The sequence below is a fragment of the Protomyctophum parallelum genome (assembly GCF_964188405.1).
Source record: "Protomyctophum parallelum genome assembly, chromosome: 6".
In the NCBI taxonomy this organism is placed as follows: domain Eukaryota; kingdom Metazoa; phylum Chordata; class Actinopteri; order Myctophiformes; family Myctophidae; genus Protomyctophum; species Protomyctophum parallelum.
This window is the reverse complement of record NC_139701.1, coordinates 14,526,032-14,547,768: the sequence shown is the minus strand read 5'-3', so window position 1 is coordinate 14,547,768 and position 21,737 is coordinate 14,526,032. Positions and strand designations below refer to the sequence as shown.

Genomic DNA, 21,737 nt, shown 5'->3' with positions numbered 1-21,737 from the left:
ACCAACCAATCACCTGCTTGTAATTATGTGTGCGGCCATCAAAGCATCTCCTGTAACTGAACTATTAAGCCAGGTTTATTGGTTAATATCCAAGAAAGCATCATGTTTGTTTGCACTGAGCACTTGATCTGGTAAGTGTGGAAGTGTGAACTATCTGTAGCCTTTTTATGTATAGCTTAAGTATTAAACTAGAATGACAGAACGGGATATACGAAATAAAATTAGCAGACAGAATTGGAACTGTCTGAACTGTGTGTGGAACTGTGTGCCTAAAATTGAGGCAGGTGTTCTTTCTCCTGATTGGATGAAATTGGTATCACACATGAACATTTGTTTTATGTTTACCAAAGCACTGGGTTTTTTTCTGGCTGTGACAATGCAAATTGTAGAAAGCAGGGCTGGACTGGCCACAGGACGTACCGGGCATATTCCCTATTATTATTATTTTGGACAGGCAGGCAGGCCAATAGGCGGCAGGCCACCAGGAAAGGTCCGGGCGTGCTGCCATTCTGCCAGTGCCATCATGATAATTTCACTGTACCTGTATCAGTAAATAAACCCTCTACAAAGGGTAGTGTAGTTGTCTTTTGGTTTGTATCATTTATGTTGTTCTGTAAAAGTGGTGGTATTAGGGCTTGTTTGTTTGTGTGTGCCTCAACGGAGCGGGCGGTAGAGTTTCTACTATCTGCGCGCTGGTTGTGGTGGGCCGGTCTGGGCCAAATTCACGTGAAAATGATCGGGCCGAGATTTTGTCCCAGTCCAGCCCTGGTAGAAAGTGACTCATCATTAACCCCACTTAAGTAGCCCTTTATTTGTTTATTTGATGTTTATTTCGGGGTCTTTGAACTGCTCACACTAGAGGATCATGTTACACGCGGAGTCTTATCGAGTAACGCTAGCCTCCAGTGTTATCGGATAAGACACAAGACATTCTCTAGCCTTGAATGTGTGGTATGCATTCCCTGCCGCTCCCTCACAAACACACATCAACAGATAGCAATTAACACATTTTAGAACGTTCTGTATGCGGAGGTGGGAGTGATGGGTTGAATGTCATGGACAGCCCAAAAGGCGTCTCTTAACCACATAGAACCCTTCGGGTGTTGGAGAGAAAAACAAGAGTGGGCCAAGTATAGACGCCTAGACCTATAGTAGGGGACACCTTGTCAACTAAAGTTATAGGGTTAAAGTTGTTAAGTCTGATCCATGTTAACACGCTGACCCAGTAGACAAAACAGGAAAGGGCTCACACCAGTGTTGGTGAGGTGCTGGCCTAAGGCAGTAAATAAGTAGAAATGAGAAAAAGGCCACACACACGTAGCCACGATGCTGTATATTTATTATTATCCAACGTTTCGACCTAGGAGGTCTTCTTCAGGGAATGAAGAAGACCTCCTATGACCCAGCCATATTGTGAGCAGTAAATATGAGTTGTTGGCATTAGATACAGGGTTCCACGATTAAATTAGAACACTACCGGTATGCAACTATTCTTTTAATAAAATGTAATTTTGTCAAATCTGTATGGTAGAGTATGTTTATAGTTATAGAATATAACTTATACAATTGGGGACTTGGGGTGGTTGCATTTTGTCTCCCTGCTCTTCTATTGAGGGATTTAGATTTAGTGTCAAAGGTCATGTCTCACCTAAACTGCAGGATCTGACACGAATTTTGACAATGTATGCCCTGAGCAAGCAGGCAGGCTCTGTTAGCTAAATGGTAAACATTTCAGGACTAGAGAGTAAAGTTGCATTGTGTAGTTTTAAATAAGATTAGCCTGGGGCACAACTTATGCTTTTCATCCTTTTTTTTCTCCACAACAATCATACTGTGTACATGACACATGGCATGACCCACGCTATACTGTATCCTTGATTCCTTTGATAGCAGGAACTTGAGGCTACTGTCTTTAAAATGTGTCAATTCTTTCATTGCAGTAGTTACTCTCTGCTGCCATGTAGTGTCTGTCTATTCTAAACTTAAACTTAAATGTAAATGTGAATTTCTATCCAATGTGAATTACAATATATAAAATAAATCCAACAGTAATTCCACTTGTTTTAATTTAATGTGCATGGTTGAGATTAAATATATTTACATGTTTGTTTTTCTTTCTTCTTTAATTGAATGAGCTTGTTGATTGAGATGAGATTTATCTCTATAAATGTATTAGTGTAACTTGGGTAGTTTAATTAGTTTTTTTGGGGTAGCAAACACCTTACAACAGATAATAGCCCTATCTCCCAGAATTAAGGGATCTAAACACAATTGCTATGGGAATTATGTTGCTTAGAAATACATCTTTCGGGCACTCTGGTGGCCCAGTGGTAAGGTGCCTGCCCACTATTGCGGTGCAATGTGCATCCAGGTCTTTCGAGCGTCACAACATTATTGTCCCATGTATGGAGGGTGGGAGGGTATTTGTCACCGCACATTATTCCTAAAGGCTGGAGCGACACCTGTCAGCAGGGAGCTTTGGGCGAGAGGAGGAGAGGAACAAGCAAACCAGATGTAGAAAAACAAGCCCAAAATCTGCTATTTTCAAAAGAATATATATCCCAGATATAAATGGCATTAAATGGGGGTCAGTAGCCTATGCATGTCAAACTGGGCATCCTTTTCAAATGGGGTCTTGCCCTGAAAATGAAATTTTCGACCTTGCGTGTGCCGACTCGGCCCCCAGCCTGGTACCCTAGTCAAAATATGGCCCTTGAGGAAAATCTATTGGGGAACCCTGCCCTAGGGCCAAGGATCAGGTGGGGGGGATTATGTTTCCACACTGGCCTTGGGATCCCTCAGGAGGAAGTTGCTAATGTTGCTCTGGAAAGGGAAGTCTGGAGCTCTTTGTTGGAATTGTTACCCCCAATTCCGGATAAGTGGTTGAAGATGGATGGATGGAAATCTGGTACGGGGGGTCCCTTGCACAAAATATTTTTAGATGGGGTGCCGTCGGACAATACATATTCAGATTTGGGGATCCTTGACATGAAAATGTTTGAATGAGAACCACTGGTTTAAACAACAAGCAAGCCCAAATAAGCAACTACACTTTAGAAACAAGCCCACAAATAAGCAGACTTAGCAACTCTGAAGCCTGCTCAGAGTGACCAGGAAGGCAGGTAGGCAGATGTGGGAAAAACGGCTGCAAAAAAGAAAGTTTTATTCACCAAAACACTACAACTACAACACAAAACTGCTAACTTTGCCTAAATGAGCAAACTTAAAAGATTCACACAAAGCACTATAGCTATAACTATAAAAACATTGTGGATGGCAGAGTCCACACCACAACTAGCTAAAGACAATGGTGACCGATATAGTGTGTTGGTGTGAATAGCCCTTAAGACCAGTTGAACCCTGCAAGCATGCCTATTCTGGGGAGAACATTTTGCGGAGTGAAAACAATCCGAGTACAGCTGTAACTCATGTCCTGTTCACTAAGACTAGAGGGTTTAGTCAGTGGTTCTCAAACTTTTTCGTGCCAAAAGGACACCCAAAATGATATGCGGGTGCCAGGGACCCCTGGCACCTGCTATTTTTTAATGACCGACATATAAAATATGGATATCGCGATTAAAATGATTCGGATTTTGTAGCCTATTAATAAAGTTTGCTGGGAACCACCTGGAACCCCATCAAGGACCCCTGGGTGTCCCCGGACTTAACTCAAGCGGAGTCCCACACCACCAACTAAAACGAAAACAACTATATTTATAGTCATATTGCTTGGTGTGAACTGCACTTATCATGGTGGTGTGCACACTGACATAAACTCTGCTCTTATTGACACCGGGGGGGCCACACACACACACACACACACACACACACACACACAACCACACCCTGACGTAGCCTCAACTCAAAATAACTAAGCACTCGGCTCCACACTGGCATTTGTCATACCCGCGGGGGCATATTCACATCATGAAAAGGTCCCAACCTTTCTAACAACCAAGAGCAACTGTTGAAATAGACCCTTCCGTCAGCTTGAGTCCATCACTGTACCATTCCTTCAGGTAACTACTATGCCGCTCATAATCACCAGTGGTGACAAGTAACTACCGAAAGTGCATTCCCTTCCCACTTAAGTGCTCTGTTGAGGCGCTTGTATACTTTACTTGTCTATTTCCATGTTTCAATACTTTATACTTTTACTCCACTGCATCTCAGAGGCAAATTATTTATTTTGCTACACTATTGTTTGAAAACGTTAGTTGCAAGTTACCTTGTATATTTGGATTATTATCACAAAATTTTAACATTCATCCCTATTTTATACTTTGTACTGTATATTCAAAAATAGGTGATATGTGGTTTGAGAACAGTGGTCCTGAATGTGGGTCCCGGGGATGTTGTCCTTGAGAGGGTTACAGGGGATCCACCGTTAAATTAAAATTAAAAGTGAAAATTATTTCACTGCCTACGGAGAATCTATAAAAATTTGTATTCACTCTCTCCCCCACTACAGTCAGGTATGGTAATTTAGTTTTGCATCGAATGGACTGAATGGATGGACTATACACAGTATATGTATTGCTTAGTACTTCTAAAATACATTTTATAAGATGTTCTGATTTTGAAGGTAAAGCTCTCTCATGCTGAAAATGCCATCTTTTGAATTTAACTCTAATGCAAGGCCATTTCGCTCTATTGTCGGCGGTTTGAGTTATATTGAACATTTAAAGGCTTAATTATGTAGTGTAGCTTGTACAACGTGAACATTTGTTATTTTTAATTTTCCCAGACACTTCCCAAGAGCTGCAGCCATGCAGCTACATATGACATTTTCTGGTGCGTTCATTATACCGAAAGGCAAATCTGTGATTAAAGAATCTTTCTCTCAGTGTTTTATAAACCTTGTCTAATTGGTACTTTCCTTATATGTGCTCGTTGTCACATGCCTCCAGAGTTCATGCACCTAATTTGGACTGATTCCAAAAATACTTCTGTCACGTTCATGGTAGTCCCCATGGGTCGAAGAGAAATTGCTTTCGGCTGTGCGGTTTCTTTTTTAGAGGCCCCTCCATATATGATTCAAATTTGGGGTCATTATGGGTGCATGATTTGAGACATATTTGTTCTTATTTGGAAAATAGGCTAATCGGTATAGAATTACAAACAAAATCTGTATGATACATTGCGTGACACATGTTACCATCACCACTGTTGTGTTGTTGCCTTGATGGCAATTGACATTGTTCATTTCCATTATCTTTATATTTACTATTTAAGACAATTAAAATACAAAGATACATTTTACTCCCAAAAGATATCTCAAATACTAGACTGCCCTCCTCAGAGGATGGCCACTATTGTTTTTCATGACCCAATGGCACCATAGTATTTGCGATTTCACTTGCACATAACATTTCTCATGGATTGATTGGTTGAATACTTTATTAGTCAAATATGTAATCAGCACGGAAGTACAGTAACAGTTGGTAACACATAAAAGCCCCTGGGACTGTTTCCATTATGGTCATATTAGCAATATGATAATATAATGGCGGGCTCGCTGCCATTAAACTCATTAATTCTCACCAGAGGATATAGCCCCAAGTCCCCAACCAATTTTGGCGACACAATGGCATTTGCTCTACCGCCACGCTTAGGCCAAAATGTCCAACTGCAGGCTAAAAATAAAATGGATTGACATGAAACTTAATGGGCTCAGCCAGGGTGAACCCTGTTGATTTCGGCGGTACCATGGACTTTCCTCTTGTGCCACCCTGCGGCCAAACTTTACCCTTGCACATAAAGCTGAATGCTCGTGATAAAAGGGTTGTACAATAATATTAGGTCTGTGTCTCATAGAAGGGTTGTGGTCTGTGGACACTACAGAAATCTGCCTACTAGTCACAACATTGTTAGGCAGTTTATTCTGCAACATTTCTAGTTGGGTTTAAAGGCACAGCCTCAGTCTAGGGGCTGTTAGTTTGGCTTTTTGTTGTCTACAGTATGGTGCCTATTGTCCATAGATGCTACGTATACAATACAGATGTGTGTATGTTGGTGTATGTTGGTCCACAAATGCATGTAAAAGTATGTTATTAATATACTGTTTAACCAGATGCTAGATTTGATGTTTAGGTTGTATTTTGCAGTCCATTTACTGTACACGATCATTTACCCTGTCATGTTGTGACAGGATAATATAGTAGGTGTATTATTCCACTGTCCTTTTGTACAATGTCAAGTCAAGAAGGATGATATGATGGCAGAAGATAGATCACGCTCTACTTATGTATGATACAATCTACTATAAACTATAGTAATGATATGATATTTTAAACCAGGTCTTGGCACTTGAAACGGTTCTTGTGATTTGCATTGAGTAATAAATATGAAATTATTTTCTACATATAGGCCTAATGGACAAATGGACAAGGAAAATGGACAAGGAAAAGTAAAGAAAACGACAAACAATACCTATTTTGCAACCTTTATTGAATACAATGTGTCATATTTTATGACTTTGTGGTAACTTACTAGAATACACAATGTCATATTTTATGACCCTTCATGGTGACTTGAATTGGAGAACTTATTCAGCGTCTTTCCCCTGCAAAACATGAATATGCTTTTAGACTTCTATTCATATAGATAAATATGATAACAAAGTGCATTCATCATATTGCATTGTGTATTTTACCTTGCCAACATCACGACTCTTGGCTCTCAGCTTGTTGACCTGGGATTCAGCGATGTCGGCACGTTCCTCTGCCTCCTCCAGCTCATGCTGAACCTTCCTGAACTTGGTCAGGTGAGAGTTTGCTTGCTCCTCCTGGAATATGATAGAGACGGTTTAACGCCATTTAGAACTGAGACCGGATTCTACAAAATGGCTTCTGAAAAACCTCATGTTTCTATGTCAGTGGTTCTATTTCATGTCCAGGAACCCCCAAAATGATATGTATTTGGCCGCAGACCCCCATCTCAAAATATGTTGTTCTAGTAGGGACCACCAGAAGCAAAACTCAAGCATTTGAGTTAAAAGTGTTGAAAGAATATACATTCAAAGATTTGCGCCACATTTTCACGATTTTTCAAAAATAGCAGATCTACAAGCTTGTACGAGCTTGCTACTTTTCAATATCTAAAGTTTATAATATTGGTTAAAAAAAGTGGTGACACAGATGTGTTCCCATCCTAAATGCGTTAAAGCCTGAATTATTAGAAAAGAGGATGCTGAGGAATCTCTCAGCATGGCAATCTAAAAACCTCCATACGTGTGTCACTTGCAGAAAAGCAGCAACATGGACAGTGTCAGTGACAATACTGCTCATGGCTATATTTACATCATATCAGCATTACAATCACAAATTGTAAGGTTGCCTATCACAACCATCGCAGTCTCTGTTGACCATAGATATATTATAAGTTATAATAATAATATCTTTATAATAGTAATAATAATAATAATACAAATCACACTCGTGTGAAGTGAGGGGCTTAAAGGAGAATTCCATGCTAGAATACTTTTTTACCTTTCTTAACTTTCTTTGTAGTCGTTACATCCCCACCAAAGTGGTCCAGGTGTTTTTTTGTGCAAAAACTCCTTATTGGTTATTTCCCCTACCATAAGCCCTAAATGAATTGCATTGGATTGAATGGGAATTGAATGGGGCTATGGGGTGTTGTGCTAATTCGCTTATTTCCATCAAAATAAGTAGTAAAGTGTGCCGCTTGGGATATTATTTACATTATGAAGAGAGGATATATACAAAAATGTAATAATTTTGAGCAATGGAAATAAGCGAATTAGCACAACACCCCATAGCCCCATTCAATTCCCATTAAATGCAATGCAATTAATTTAGGGCTTATGGTAGGGGAAATAGCCAATAAGGAGCTTTTGCACAAAATAACACCTGGACCTCTTTGGTGGGGACGTAACAACTACAAAGAAAGGTAAGAAAGCCTTTTAGTATGGAATTCTCCTTTAAAGACAGACATTAAAGGTCCATAGACTTGGCTGCCACATGATGTCATTTCTGAAAGCCAGCCTGCCTCCTCCCAGCAGCTGCTTCCGTTTCCTCTTTACAGTTGCGCACATTTGACCTATAGATATTTTAAAATATTGTTCCCTGAACGGAAATGAAGAACAGATGACAGCTTCCGTTCTTGGCTTTCACGAGGTGTAGTTCCAGACTTTATAGTATATACTCATTCGGAGATTGTGGACTAGTCTGGCTATACATGAGACCATCATTTTACTTACCGCCTCCTCTGACTGCCTCTTGTAGGCCTTCACCTTCAGCTGCAGTTTGTCTACCAGATCCTGAAGCCTGGCCAGATTCTTCTTGTCCTCTTCAGTCTAAAGTGACAGTTAAATTATGCAATTAGATGTATGTTCATGCAATCATATTATATTACTTTTGTCATGGTATGAAATGAACATGATATACGGTACCTGGTACGTGAGCTCCTTCACTCTCCTCTCATATTTGCGGACACCTTTAATAGCATCTGCTCCACGTCTCATTTCAGCGTCGACCTCTCCCTCCAGCTCGCGTACCTTCAGAATTGAATTATGCCTCTGATTTAATTTGTCTATGATGACTGTATATTATATATACCCACAAGTTGGTATTAAAGGTTTTCTAGGCTCAAACAAGTGCTCTGAATTGCCTGTGGACTGTGATGGAAGTTAACAGTCCACAAATCACATATATGACATAACAATTTGCCAGCAGGTGTCACTGTTGAGGGATTTTGCCGGTTTTCATTGCAGCTCAAAAGGCTTCAGAACACACATACAGAGAACCACAGACCACAGAAAATCCACTGAATGTTCAAAGTTCAGATTGTGTGGGTGTAATTCAGGTCATAAAACCTCGTAAAATAAATGAATGTCATGAAACCTTTAAACTTGATCTTACCCTCTGCTCCAGTTTCTGGAGCTGTTTCTTGCCTCCCTTCAGGGCCAGGTTCTCGGCCTCGTCCAGACGGTGCTGCAGGTCCTTCACTGTGACCTCCAGGTTCTTCTTCATCCTCTCCAGGTGAGAGCTGGTGTCCTGCTCCTTCTTCAGCTCCTCCGCCATCATAGCAGCCTGGAATGTCATATATATTTGTTATTGTATTTTCATATCAAGCAAGTAAGTAAGAATATCTATTTGTCTGGATAAAGAAGGGGTAATAAAGGGGGGTTGGTGGGGTCTAACTTACATCAGTGATGGCTTTCTTGGCCTTTTCCTCAGCATTCCTTGCCTCTTGTATAATGTCTTCCATTTCACCTTGGAGCTGGACCAGGTCTGCCTCTATTTTCTTCTTGGTGTTCATAAGGCTTGTGTTCTAAAATAAAGATGCCGTTTTAACAATTAAGTATTATTATCATTCAGAATATTTTATTCTGAATGAGTTGTGGAGAGTATTTTATTTTATTGTCTCTTACCTGAGAGTGCAACAGTCCAGCACGCTCGCTAACATCGAGCAGTTCTTGCTCGGCCACTTTGCGGCCTCTCTCCGTCTGTTCCAGAGCCATCCTCAGCTCCTCGATCTCAGCCATCATGAGGCTGTTCCTACGCTCCACCATGGCAGCTTGCTCCTTCAGATCTTCTTGGGCTCTGAGAGCTTCGTCAAGGTGCAGTTGAGCATCCTGTAATGAATACATTTTGAGGAGGTGCTCAGAGAATCATCAGAATGTGTCCACTTCATTCTTCAGAGCAGTTCCACAGTTTATATATTGTCTAACTGCTAAGTTGTGTACCTTAAGCTGTCCCTGGATGTTCCTCAGTTGCTTCTGGGCCTCGGCAGCCTGGCGGTTGGCGTGGCTCAGCTGAACCTCCATCTCGTTCAAGTCTCCCTCCATTTTCTTCTTGATTCTCAGGGCATCATTTCTGCTCCTGATCTCAGAGTCCAGGGTGCTCTGCATGGAGTCAATCACCCTCTGGCTGTTCCTCTTGATCTGCTCCATCTCCTCGTCCTTCTCTGCCAGCTTCCTGTCGACCTCACCCTTGATCTGGTTGAGCTCCAGCGTGATACGAAGAATCTTGGACTCCTCGTGCTCCAGAGTACCCTAGAATGTAATGGGATCAAATAGAAGTATGGACTTACAGTATGAGTGCAATATGGGATCAAATGGTAGTATGGACCTATGAGAGTAATACAGCTCCACTGTTTGAACATAAAACAAAAATATATTGACAATTGCATTCTTCGTCTGGAACCTATAGCTTTTACCTCTGCTTCCTCGAGGGCCGTCTGAATCTCTGCTTTCTCTGTCTCTACTTGCTTCTTGTTCTTTTCCAGTTCATGGATGGTCTTTCCACTCTCACCAATCTGTTCAGACAGGTCTGAGATCTCCTCTGCAGTTGATTGAGCATAATCAATGAGGAAACATCAGCCCAATCTGTTGTATTTGCTTTTGAATAAAGTGGAAGTAGCCTACTTCAAAATCAATCTTAAAGTTTTACATTATCAAATGTCTATATTTACTTTGAATTTACTTTTGAAACTGATCAAAACGTTTATGACCATTAACCCATTATTGGCTCAAAAAAAGTACAGAGGAAAAAAACTGATGCAAAATGAACGTTATTGAAAGCATTGTGTATTGACAACTCACGTTGTAGGTTCTTGTTCTCACGCTTCATGGTCTCCAGCTGGTCCAGAGACTCCTCATAGGAATTCTTCATCTTAAACAGCTCAGTGCTGAGAGAACGAGACTCTTTCAGAGATCCCTCTAGTTCTGACTGTGCCTCTTCATATTTCTGCTTCCATTCTGCCAAGATCTGCACAGCATTTGTAATAAAATGTGTAAAATATACAGTACCCCACTATAATTATTATAGTTAAAAAAAAGGTGAATGTCAAAGCACCTTATCAAAGTTCCTCTGTTTCTTGTCGAGGTTGGCAGCTAAAGCGTTGCCCCTCTCCACGTCGATCATGAGGTCTTCCACTTCACCCTGGAGTCTCACTTTGGTCTTCTCCAGAGAAGCACACTTGGAATTCACAGCCTCAATTTGCTCCTCAGCATCCTGAAGGCGCTGTGCGAGCTTCTTCCTGTTGATCAGTTTAGAATTACCGGTAAATCAAATTATTGTGGTGTTAAGATGCGAAATCGACATAATTGCTTATTTTAACCCTTGCGCAGCCCTCTTGTCTTTGTCTGATTGTCAATTGTATTTAGTATTTCTTCATCCACATATATTTGGTAATCTCTTTATGTACTGTATCACCATTGGAATCTCTTGTGAGCCTGGTCTTGTGATTCTTAGGATTACAATTGACCAGCATAAAGATAACTCTGTTCTCAACCATTTCCAAGTCATCTCTTCTGTCTTCCTTCCAGCCGGGTTTTCGTTAGATGCTGCAGACTTTGAACCGCAAACCCGTCCAGATCCTAACAGTACAATCGGACCAGAACCCGCTGTGAAGCCCCCCAACTTGAGAAGACTCCCTCTCAGGATAACCCTGCTAAACCTGAAGATGTTGAAAAGCAACGGAACGCAGATTCTCCAGTTCGGAGAGCATCATAAATTGAATCGTCAACTTGAGAACATGATCTTCCGCCTTGGTGGTACTACGGCCAAAACCCGAACCCACAGACCATTTCACTCACTTTGAGTACTCTATTTCCCGCCTACAAAGGTCTATGGCCGACATCTGGCGAAAGCCTGGGAGCAATTTTGAAAGACCCCCCCCCCCCACCCTAGGGGGAACCTTCAGCTGACCCATCCCTTCTTTCTTCAGCTCCCCCATGTCTCTCTCCATCTGCCTCTTCCCATCCTCCTTCAGCTACCCCTTCTATAACTTGTCCATGCATATTAACCCCCAGCCTTATGATGGCACGTTGGGGAAGTTTTCTTATTTATGTATAGTGATTCCTGATAGTTTAAAACACTATTGACTTACTTGGACTCCTCCAGCTCCTCAGTGCGTTGGATGGCATCGGTCTCATACTTGCTCCTCCACTGAGCCACCTCAGCGTTGGCCTTGGACATTCCGCGCTGCAGCTCTGATTTCGCCTCCTGCTCTTCCTCATACTGTTCCCTCAGAAGGTCACAGTCATGGCGAGATGATTGCACAGAATGTGCAAGGGCATTCTTTGCCTGTAAAGAGAAAATTTACCCAAATAATGTCAACTGAATACAATAACACACAAAAGTATCTACAGTAGGCCTATTTGTGCAGATATCGACTCCTCACCTTAACCTCCTCTTCAACGATCCTCTTCAACTCCTCAAGCTGTTGGGTGAAGGCCTGCTTGCCTCTGGTGAGCTGTGAGAGAAGAGCGTCTTTCTCCTCAAGCTGACGAGACATCTCACCTAGTTAGAAGTTTAAATGTTATTTTTAAAGTGTTAAATCATCTTTGTTGAACACATATTCCGAAAAGGCATTATGGAATTTGGTCAAGTGGCATTAACTATCCATGCTTGCAAAGAACATTTACCGTTTTCTGTCAAAAGTCTTGCTCTCTGAGATCCAATGTCATTTATCTGGCGAACGTTCTCATCACTCTTGGACTTGGTTTCACTAAGCTGGTCCTCAAGGGTGCGGCACATCTTCTCAAGATTTCCCTGTTCATTAGCATTGGACAGATTCAATAATAAAATGTACCTGCATGTATTAACTTTATTCTGCAAAATTCTTTCAATGGTCAATGGAAAAAACTCTGATTGGAATATGTACATGATAGATCACAGAAGTCACAGACTTTTCAATTTAAAATTCATAATAACAGAAATCTGACATCACTGCTACAGGCCGCTATCCCCCTGGGTCATAGAGTTACACTTTTTTGCCACGATTGTTTCGGTCTGTGTCCATTCATGTGCCAGGGTATTTGAGCCTTATGAAAAAATACCCCGGGGGTCGGGGCTTGACTGGAAGTTAGCTCATGGATAATCAATCCTATCACGGGAGGGTGGCGGAGCACCCATTGTTTTGGATGGGGAAGGATCAACATATGGAATGTCAGAACAGGTCAGCTCCGTATATGGAGATCTAAGGGTTTGAGGTCAGATGTAGAGTTGCTGGCCAATATTGATGACATCAGGGATCTCCATGGGCATTCCCATATGGGCTTAATATTGATGATATCAGGGATCTCCAACCCTGATGATGTCACGTGATGTCACGAGGCATGACCTGGGGTGACAGACTAACAAACTGATGAGAAATGCATGTTTTCATAGTAAATGCAACCTGTGGTCACATGCCTGATAGAATCACAGTGGTGATAGTTTATTTTTGGAACAAAGTTCTTATATGACGCAATCTAAGATTTACCTATGGGATTTTCAATAGCAGAAATACTTCCCTGACCCATGGGTAGCGGGAGTGACGTCAGGACTTCGGTACTCTAGCATTTGTTTAGAATTGTACCTTGTTGCATTGTGTCAACTTATAGAAAGCAACTACCAGGGGGCATTATGTCATACCTTTGCCTTAGCCACAGCTTCCATGTTGCTGGACAGGTCGTCGATCTCCATCTTATACTCGCTCTTCTCCTTCTCCAGTTTCTGCTTGACGCGCTGGAGGTTGTCGATCTGCTCGCCCAGCTCCGCCACGCTGTCGGCCTGCTTCTTGCGCAGGGCGGCGGAGGTGGCTTCATGATGCAGGGTGGACTCTTCGAGGTCACGACGCAGCTTCTGGAATTCAGACTCACGCTTCTTGTTCATCTCGATCTGAGCGCTGGTCGCTCCACCGGCCTCCTCCAGCCTCTCGCTGATCTCCTCCAGTTCCCTGGAGAGGTCGGATCTCTGCTTCTCCACCTTGGCCCGAGCGGCACGCTCCGCCTCGATCTCTTCTTCCAGTTCTTCAATACGCGCCTTTTCAAGTCAATATTGGATTAACGTATGACAATTATAATTCACTCACATTGTTATTAACGATTTTGACTTTAGACACTTGACTTGAGGTCTATTGACCCGAAATGTTGCCTAAAGTTGTCCTTATGGTGCAAGTGTAGAACGGTGTGCAGGTCATTTTATTGTATTCTAAATGTTAGACACTTAAAATACCTGGAGTTCTTTGATCTTCTTTTGTAGCTGAGCCGACATGGCTTGCTCATCCTCAATCTTATTCAGAAGCTGGCTTGTTTCAAAGTCCTTCCTATGGAATACAGTACATGGTATTTGTCAAATATTGTCAATCAGCAGGTAGATTATTTGCATTCTATTTCATAGTGTTGTTAACATTACTTCTTTAGCCTCTCGTCAGCCTGTTGCTTGTCATTCTCCAGATCCATGATGGATTCCTGGGCCAGTTTCAGATCCCCCTCAAACTTTCTCTTGGCTCTCTCCAGGTCCATGCGGAGCTTCTTCTCTTGTTCCAGAGAACCCTCCAGCTGCAAAATAACAAACTCTTAATCCAGAGCGATTTACCGTAAACAAGGAATAAATAGTAGATAAATGGGGGTGCCATGTGTTCATTGGATGTTTTGTATACTCTGTGCGGTCAGTAACAGGGATTTTGAACTCACATCGTCAACTTGCTGCTCCAGCTTGACCTTGGCCTTGGTCAGAGTGTTGACTTTGTCCTCCTCTGCCTGCAGGTCATCCAGGGTTTGCTGATGGGCCTCTTGGAGGGCTTTCTTCTCCTTGGACAGCTTAGCGACAGCCTCGTCCTGGGAGGCCATCTCTTCAGTCAGGTTCTTCACCTGAATATGCATGTGTTGTTATAAATGGAACATTCAAATGAAATCATATCCCTGCTTTTTACTAAATTAAAAAAATATATTATAATTACCATATATTAAAATTTAGATTAATTTTTTTATTACAAACTTTATAACAAACAAACAAAACTAAGAAATGCCATGAATAAAACAATAATATTCCATTAATAAAACAATAATATAATAATTAATACAAATAGCTGCTATTTTCACTAGTTTGGGTCCGGGCAAACGTCTAATTTCTCTTTTGGGTCTCGACCTGAGAGATTTAGGAACTAGACTAGAATGTGTGATCCTGAACCTTGTTTTCAGTGGCGTGCTTCTCCTTCTCCACTTTGGCCAGGGTGAGCTCCAGGTCATCAATGTCCTTCTTCAGCTCCGAGCATTCATCCTCCAGCTTCCTCTTCTTGGCGGTCAGCTCGGCGTTCATCTCCTCCTCGTCCTCCAGTCTCTCGGTCGTCTCTTTGATTTTCGCCTCCATCTGGATCTTACTTTTAATAAGACCCTCACATCTCTCCTCAGCATCAGACAGATTCTCCGCTTCCTGATTTTCAGTGGGAAAAGGTCAAACATATTGTATTCAATTCAAACTGTATTAGCAGACTCGGGTCCGTATACAAGGTACAAAGGAATAGACATAAATGAAACACAACATGCAATAGGCTATAAGATAATTAAAAATAAATAGTATATAATTTAACCCACACTACAGGCAGAACATACAGGGATTTTAACCAGTGCACCCTTATTCTGGATGTATAGCATGGACAGCTCATAGTGGGGCTTGACAGTGCCACAATTATACTGTTTTCAGATACTATACATGCAGCCGTTGCATTAACTTGAACATTACATTTCTTAAAACCACAATTCTTATATGACCCAACAACTTCCGTGACCCACGGGATGAGCGAGTGATGTCAGGACTCTGGTACTCCCCGTAGATGTGTACGTACTGATTGTGCTGCCATCGCCAGATCATTCTTCTCCTGCGCCAGAGCTATCAGCTTCTGCTCCAGCTCCTTCCTCTTGGTCAGTGCAGAGCTCAGGTCAGTCTTCATCTTCTCGTAGTTGCCCTTCATCTCAACCAACTCCTTCTCAGTCTCTGCACTCTTCAGAAGAGGCTTTATCTTGTAGTACAGCTTCATCCATGGCCAGTGTTTCACATTGACGAATGAGCGGACGTTGAACTGGATGCTGTAAATGGCTTCTCTGTGGGAAAAAAAATAAAAAATAACATTTGAAGTAATTAAAATGTTTATTAGAAATTTGACTAAGCATGAATTAAATAAATACTGTTATCAGACGTACCTCCTCTCTAACATCTTCTGATACTGCTTCCTCATGACGTAACCTCGGGCGAGAGCCTGGGTCAAGGTGACCAGAGTGGCCAGCTTCTCATCTCGCATCTCCTCGAGGACACCCAACAGACCGGCTTTGAAGAACACCTAAATGTGATATTATACAAACTCTGATGATTCAAGTTTCTTTGTTAGGAAAAAGACCCCTTGGGAAGTTGGGATGTACCATCTCGTTTTCGAGGGGCTCCCAAGTCCCAACACAGATACAAGTCACAATCATTATTGTACATGTAAACAACACAAAAAAATGTAAACTGTAATGATTCAACCTCAAAATCTATACCTTTAGTCCCCTCTTATAATGAACAAGATTGGCAGTGTGTTTACCTTGGTGTGCCCAAACTTGTACTCATCGTGAGGGACTTCAATGGACCCAAGCAGCTTCTCGGACGCCTTCTTGTTGTCCATGAACTGGCCCTCGGGACACGCGCTGGCGTTCAGTACTTTGTACCTGTTTTGTGAGAGTTAACAGTCATTGTGTTTTGCGCTCCTCCTGTGCCTGGTCACGCGTAAAGCAAACATTAAAAGCCCAAGAACTTGGCTGCCACATGACATCATGTCTGAAAGCCAGACGTTGGTTGGGCTAGTGCCCCTCAAAAAATATGTTGTATAGAGGGCAATTATAATGCATTAATGCATATAAGGCATATTAGCCAGGGATCCTTTCAATAGTTATGGACCTAATGCTGCTGGAAAAAGTAATTCACCTCTGCTTGAAGTCAGCATAGAGGATTCTGCTGGGGAAGCCCTTTCTGCAGATCCGGATCCCCTCCAGCACACCGTTACACCTCAGCTGGTGGATGACCAGGAAGTTCTCCATCAGGCCTGTGAAGAGGTTGTTCCGTGATTAATTACGACAAAATAATTACACACTTTACTACGAGTTTTTTGTTTCTGTCGCATCCATGAACCAATAATTTGATGCCCAGCGGAGTCTCCGGTAGGCCAGCCACGAGCCACCCCATCATCACATTATTGGCTTAGGAATGAGACAAAAAATTAAACCCATTAAGGGTGTGTAATTGATAGAAAATTATTTTTTTGTCAACTACTCCTTTAATTTAATTATCACCTGAATTATTTACAACTGTATTTTCTTCGAGTTTACCTGGAGTCTTTGACTCGTTTGGAATGAGGCAACGCACAAAGTGAGGATGAGTGCTCCTCAAATTGGTCATCAGCTTCCCCAAGTTCTCCTATAGAGATATCATAAAACCAAGTAGGCCTATTATTCGTGAAAACGTGACATACTTATTTTAATTCCAACATGAAATATTGGATATATGATTATATCTCAATAATTCTTCCGACAATAATGTTGACAATGCTTAATTCTTACCCTGAACGCTGCAGACACAGTCATCATGGAACCGCCCTTCTTCTTAGCTCCCTTCTTTGTGTTGTCTGTTTGTTTGTTAGAATCATAAGTTGATAGTAAACAATCAAATCACACCTGTGTGAAGTGATGGGCTCTTATCATCGTACATCATCCATTCTTTGCCAATGGGAGTTTAATCTTTGTGTATAGGACCAAAACTACACTGCAACTACAGGAAAATAATACTATATATATTAGAGAGAGAGATTGGCAGTCAAATCACTCTGATTGCATAACATAAAATAATGCAATAGAGGATCATTCCTTTCGGGGCTGTGTGGGGTGCTTAATGTCTGATTTAATTACTTGCTTGGTTTCTCCCAATAAATCAGGTTATGCGGGTATGTCCTTTTTAAAACTATTTGTTAATTGACACATTAGGCCAATCTCTCTGTCAACTAAAACATTGACAGTCAAATTAGACTCCTTTGATCGATTAGTCGACTATTCGACTAATCAAGGTTAGGCCTAAATCATATATGGTTAAACATATCACCTTCAGGCTCCGGTACCGGGTACAAAGTGCACAGCAGTTTGACTGAAGACTTCTGGTACAGCTGCACCACAGAGTCGTTCAAAGGATCCTTATTTTTCTCGAGCCAGCCTGTAATGCTGTAGTCCACGGTGCCGGCGTAGTGGACCAGGGAGAAGTGGGCCTCCGCCTTGCCTTTGGCAGGCTTGGGCTTCTCAAAGGCCTTGGTCTTCCCGAGGTGCTGGTCGTACAGTTTGTTCTTGAAGGTGGTGTCCGAAGCCTTGGGGAACATGCACTCCTCTTCGAGGATGGAGAAGATTCCCATGGGCTTTTGGGAAGAGAAGATAAAAGGAAAATAAAATCACCCAAAGAAATAAAATAAACCATAATGATGGAGCACCAATGTCTGACTTCCTATACGCATCCTACCTGGGTTACGTTTTTCACTCCCCATTGAATTCCCATATTAATATAACTAATGAGCATGTCGGTTTCACTCATATGGATTCATGGACTCATGAAACAGCAACGGATGGTGAGAAAACACGTTACCGCCGGCAAATGATTTAATTAATATTTGCCAGAAACCGACTCTTATCAAATATGAATAACTGACTATCCTAAACGATAGAGAAACGATAGATATTAGGACGTTAGGACTTACAGTAGGTAATACAAACTTTAACATGTTTCCATTTATGCATGACATGATGTATATTACCTTCTCAATGAGCTCAATGCAGGCAGCCAAGTCCATGCCAAAGTCAATGAGCTCCCAGGGGATGCCCTCTTTCTTGTACTCTTCTTGTTCCAGTACAAACATATGGTGGTTGAAGAACTGTTGCAGTTTCTCATTGGTGAAGTTGATGCACAGCTGCTCTAGGGTGTTGAACTGTGAGTGTACGGGAATATGATTAGCGTAAAGTGATTGTGATAAAAGGAATTAGTCTGCCACCTAAAACTAGTCCATGCCCCTTACGTCAAAGATTTCAAAACCAGCGATGTCCAGCACACCAATGTAGTGGTTTCTCGCTTGCTTGGTGTCCAGCATCTGGTTGATTCTAATGACCATCCACAAGAACATCTTCTCATAGATGGACTTAGCCAAGGCACCCACTGAGTTCATGACCTAAGGAAATGGAGTGTGAAATTCAGTATATTTTGGTTTTCTAAAATATTCACTACTCCTTTTCTAAATGCGGAAAAGAGATGTCCTGTCCAATATCAAATAAAACAAATTAAATAAAACTAAATAATGTATCTCACCTGTGGCACAGTCTGTGCCTTGGTTACATATTCGTTTCCCACTTTCACTCTGGGGTAGCAGTAAGCCTTCAGCATGTCTGCAGAGTTCAGGCCCAGCAGGTAGGCGATCTTGTCAGCCTCTGAAATAGAACATAAATGAACAAAACACAGAATTTACTATTGTGAAGTCATATTTTCTAACGCATTGGAATGTGGGCGTTTACAGATTACAGATGGAGAGCATCAGAAAGGGTTCACACATTCACGCGTTCACGAGCGACTTGCTCGCCTAAGCTTGCACACTGATGCCTCTCCTAGATATATAAAGGCCTCTTCTGGCTCTGTCTGGGGCGTGTGTTTTTGAGAGGGGGAAAAGCTTTCCAGAGACTCCTTGCCGAGCAGAGAGGAAGCATGAGCGGAAGCTTCAAGCTTCCGCGTGTGTCACAAGTCCCGGAATAGATGCACTGTGATTGGCCAGTAGTCACTTGAGTGGCAGCGTGGCGTAGCGTGCCTTCCACACTTCCGCTCCAGAGTGTAAATTGTTCTGCCCTCCCGTCAACACACATGGTTCCAAAGAAACTGCAGCGGCCAATGAGGCATCTATTTTTTAAATATCTATGATGCCTCCTGTTGCTCAAATAGGCTGTAAACAGGAAGTAGGTGTACAACGTAGTATTGTGTAATAAAATGAGTGTGAATAAGTCATGCCGTTTGGGGGTGAGGATGTCTTGTTTTAACAACCGTCGCTCGACTGAAGATGCTCACCCTCATTGCCATCTGGCTCTGCCTGTTCCTCACGCTGCTTCTGCTTGAACTTCATGACCCCATGATGCATCACTGCACCGGTGAACTTGAAGATCGCCATCTTCTCCTCGGAAACGAAGCCCAGAATGTCGATAGCGGACTGGATTTAAAAAGAAATGTTTAGATTAAACATTAGATGTTTTTCATGCCAAGGACCCCTAGCTGAGTCTGAGGGAGAGAGAGAGATGAAGCAGGGACCCCACTATATATTGGATTCATGTGTATTTTAAGACATTTAATGACTTAAAACCCTCAATACTTTGTAAACTTGACCTTTGGCTCCGGAATGCTAGGGTTCAAGTGGTTAATGTAAAACTTAAATAAAAGTCCCAATCACGCAAAGATTTGGCAGTACCGGTATCTCTCTCACTTCAGGCAATATAATTTTTGCAGGGCACACGGAATATTAGAAAGATCGAAATGCGTGTACTGACGTCAGTGGCTTCCAACTCCTCTTTGTCATTGATGCTGGGCACGGCGATCTGACCCATGCTGCACAACGGGAAGTCGTAGGGGTTGGTGGTGATCAGACACATTTCTGAAAAGGCATTAAAAAGAGAAAGGGGCGAAACATTAGTTTTTATGAATTCATTGGTGCAATCACTACATCAATAGTCCATTGTCAAACCTACCAACAATCTCAGGTTTGTGACCGGTCATCATCTGGTAGAAGATATGATATCCTCTCTCAGCAGGAAGCTGGAAGGTCACTCTGGACTTCTCCAGCAGATCTATAAGCATTAATGTACATCACTGTTAATATATAATATTACTCTATATGGGTTGTACATGACTCATAATGATAAAATCAGAATATATAATTTATCGTCTTTATTTATTTTATTTATACGTTTATTTGGGAGGGACATTAATGAACACAACACATACCTACTGTACAATGCTGTGTAAATACACCGGATTTAGCAGGAATGCTAGTTTCCCCGTACAGTCCCCAAACAGAAAACAAGCAACTCAAGAAAACGAATAAAACCTACATTTTAGCCTATTTACAAATGTTCACATTTGGACGATAGTCAATGATCCATCCTTTTAGTTGGACCTTAAAAGATGTAAAAGATGGACACTCTTATGTTAGTGGGTAGATTGTTCCAAATTGCGCTTCCTTGAACTGAACACTAAGGAATTTTGTGCAAATGCTGCACCTCACAATCCCCTCTGGGGACAGCACTTGTACTTGTACCTTGTGAACTTCATAATCATACTTACATGTCTCAATATCAGCACTGGCCAGTTTACCGGTTGCGCCGAAGTGGATTCTGATGAATTTACCCTGTGTATAATATAAGCAACATTTGTAGTTTATTGGTTTAGTAACACTTCTAGCATCCCTCTACATCCTACACGTTTTCTCATAATATGAAATTGTTTTTGCACTTACAAAGCGAGAGGAGTTGTCATTCCTCACAGTCTTGGCATTGCCATAGGCCTCCAGCAAGGGATTGGCTGCAATAATCTGGTCCTCCAGTGACCCCTATATATATCATCAAATATTACATTTGGTCTGTATTATTATTATTGTGTGTGTGTGTGTGTGTGTGTGTGTGTGTGTGTGTGTGTGTGTGTGTGTGTGTGTGTGTGTGTGTGTGTGTGTGTGTGTGTGTGTGTGTGTGTGTGTGTGTGTGTGTGTGTGTGTGTGTGTGTGTGTGTGTGTGTGTGTGTGTGTCGTAATTTCCTAAAGTTATACCTGCATTTTGCCGGAGGTGGCGACTTCTACCTTCTTGGTAGAAGCTGCTGCTGCTGTTGCAAAGTACTGAATGACACGCTTGGTGTTCACAGTCTTCCCAGCACCGGACTCACCGCTGGTTAGAAAAACATAGATTCAGAGAAATG

General features: G+C 41.9%; 1 protein-coding gene across 1 annotated transcript in view; it reads right to left on the bottom strand.

Moving 5' to 3' along the window:
- LOC310859860 (uncharacterized protein) overlaps positions 1-21,737 on the bottom strand; it is a 42,206-nt gene that overhangs the window by 17,166 nt on the left and 3,303 nt on the right. The window contains 37 exon segments of the mRNA XM_083766627.1: positions 6,554-6,565; positions 6,656-6,787; positions 8,225-8,321; positions 8,323-8,342; positions 8,344-8,368; positions 8,370-8,521; positions 8,886-9,056; positions 9,172-9,297; positions 9,398-9,601; positions 9,713-10,021; positions 10,186-10,310; positions 10,571-10,736; positions 10,824-11,007; positions 11,860-12,056; positions 12,154-12,272; positions 12,398-12,524; positions 13,389-13,778; positions 13,971-14,061; positions 14,151-14,296; positions 14,432-14,608; positions 14,928-15,170; positions 15,583-15,838; positions 15,938-16,074; positions 16,315-16,438; positions 16,695-16,812; positions 17,096-17,183; positions 17,327-17,391; positions 17,862-18,165; positions 18,559-18,729; positions 18,817-18,966; positions 19,104-19,222; positions 19,848-19,986; positions 20,321-20,424; positions 20,519-20,617; positions 21,114-21,177; positions 21,286-21,378; positions 21,592-21,706. Coding sequence (XP_083622753.1) covers positions 6,554-6,565; positions 6,656-6,787; positions 8,225-8,321; positions 8,323-8,342; positions 8,344-8,368; positions 8,370-8,521; positions 8,886-9,056; positions 9,172-9,297; positions 9,398-9,601; positions 9,713-10,021; positions 10,186-10,310; positions 10,571-10,736; positions 10,824-11,007; positions 11,860-12,056; positions 12,154-12,272; positions 12,398-12,524; positions 13,389-13,778; positions 13,971-14,061; positions 14,151-14,296; positions 14,432-14,608; positions 14,928-15,170; positions 15,583-15,838; positions 15,938-16,074; positions 16,315-16,438; positions 16,695-16,812; positions 17,096-17,183; positions 17,327-17,391; positions 17,862-18,165; positions 18,559-18,729; positions 18,817-18,966; positions 19,104-19,222; positions 19,848-19,986; positions 20,321-20,424; positions 20,519-20,617; positions 21,114-21,177; positions 21,286-21,378; positions 21,592-21,706 — 5,359 coding nt within the window.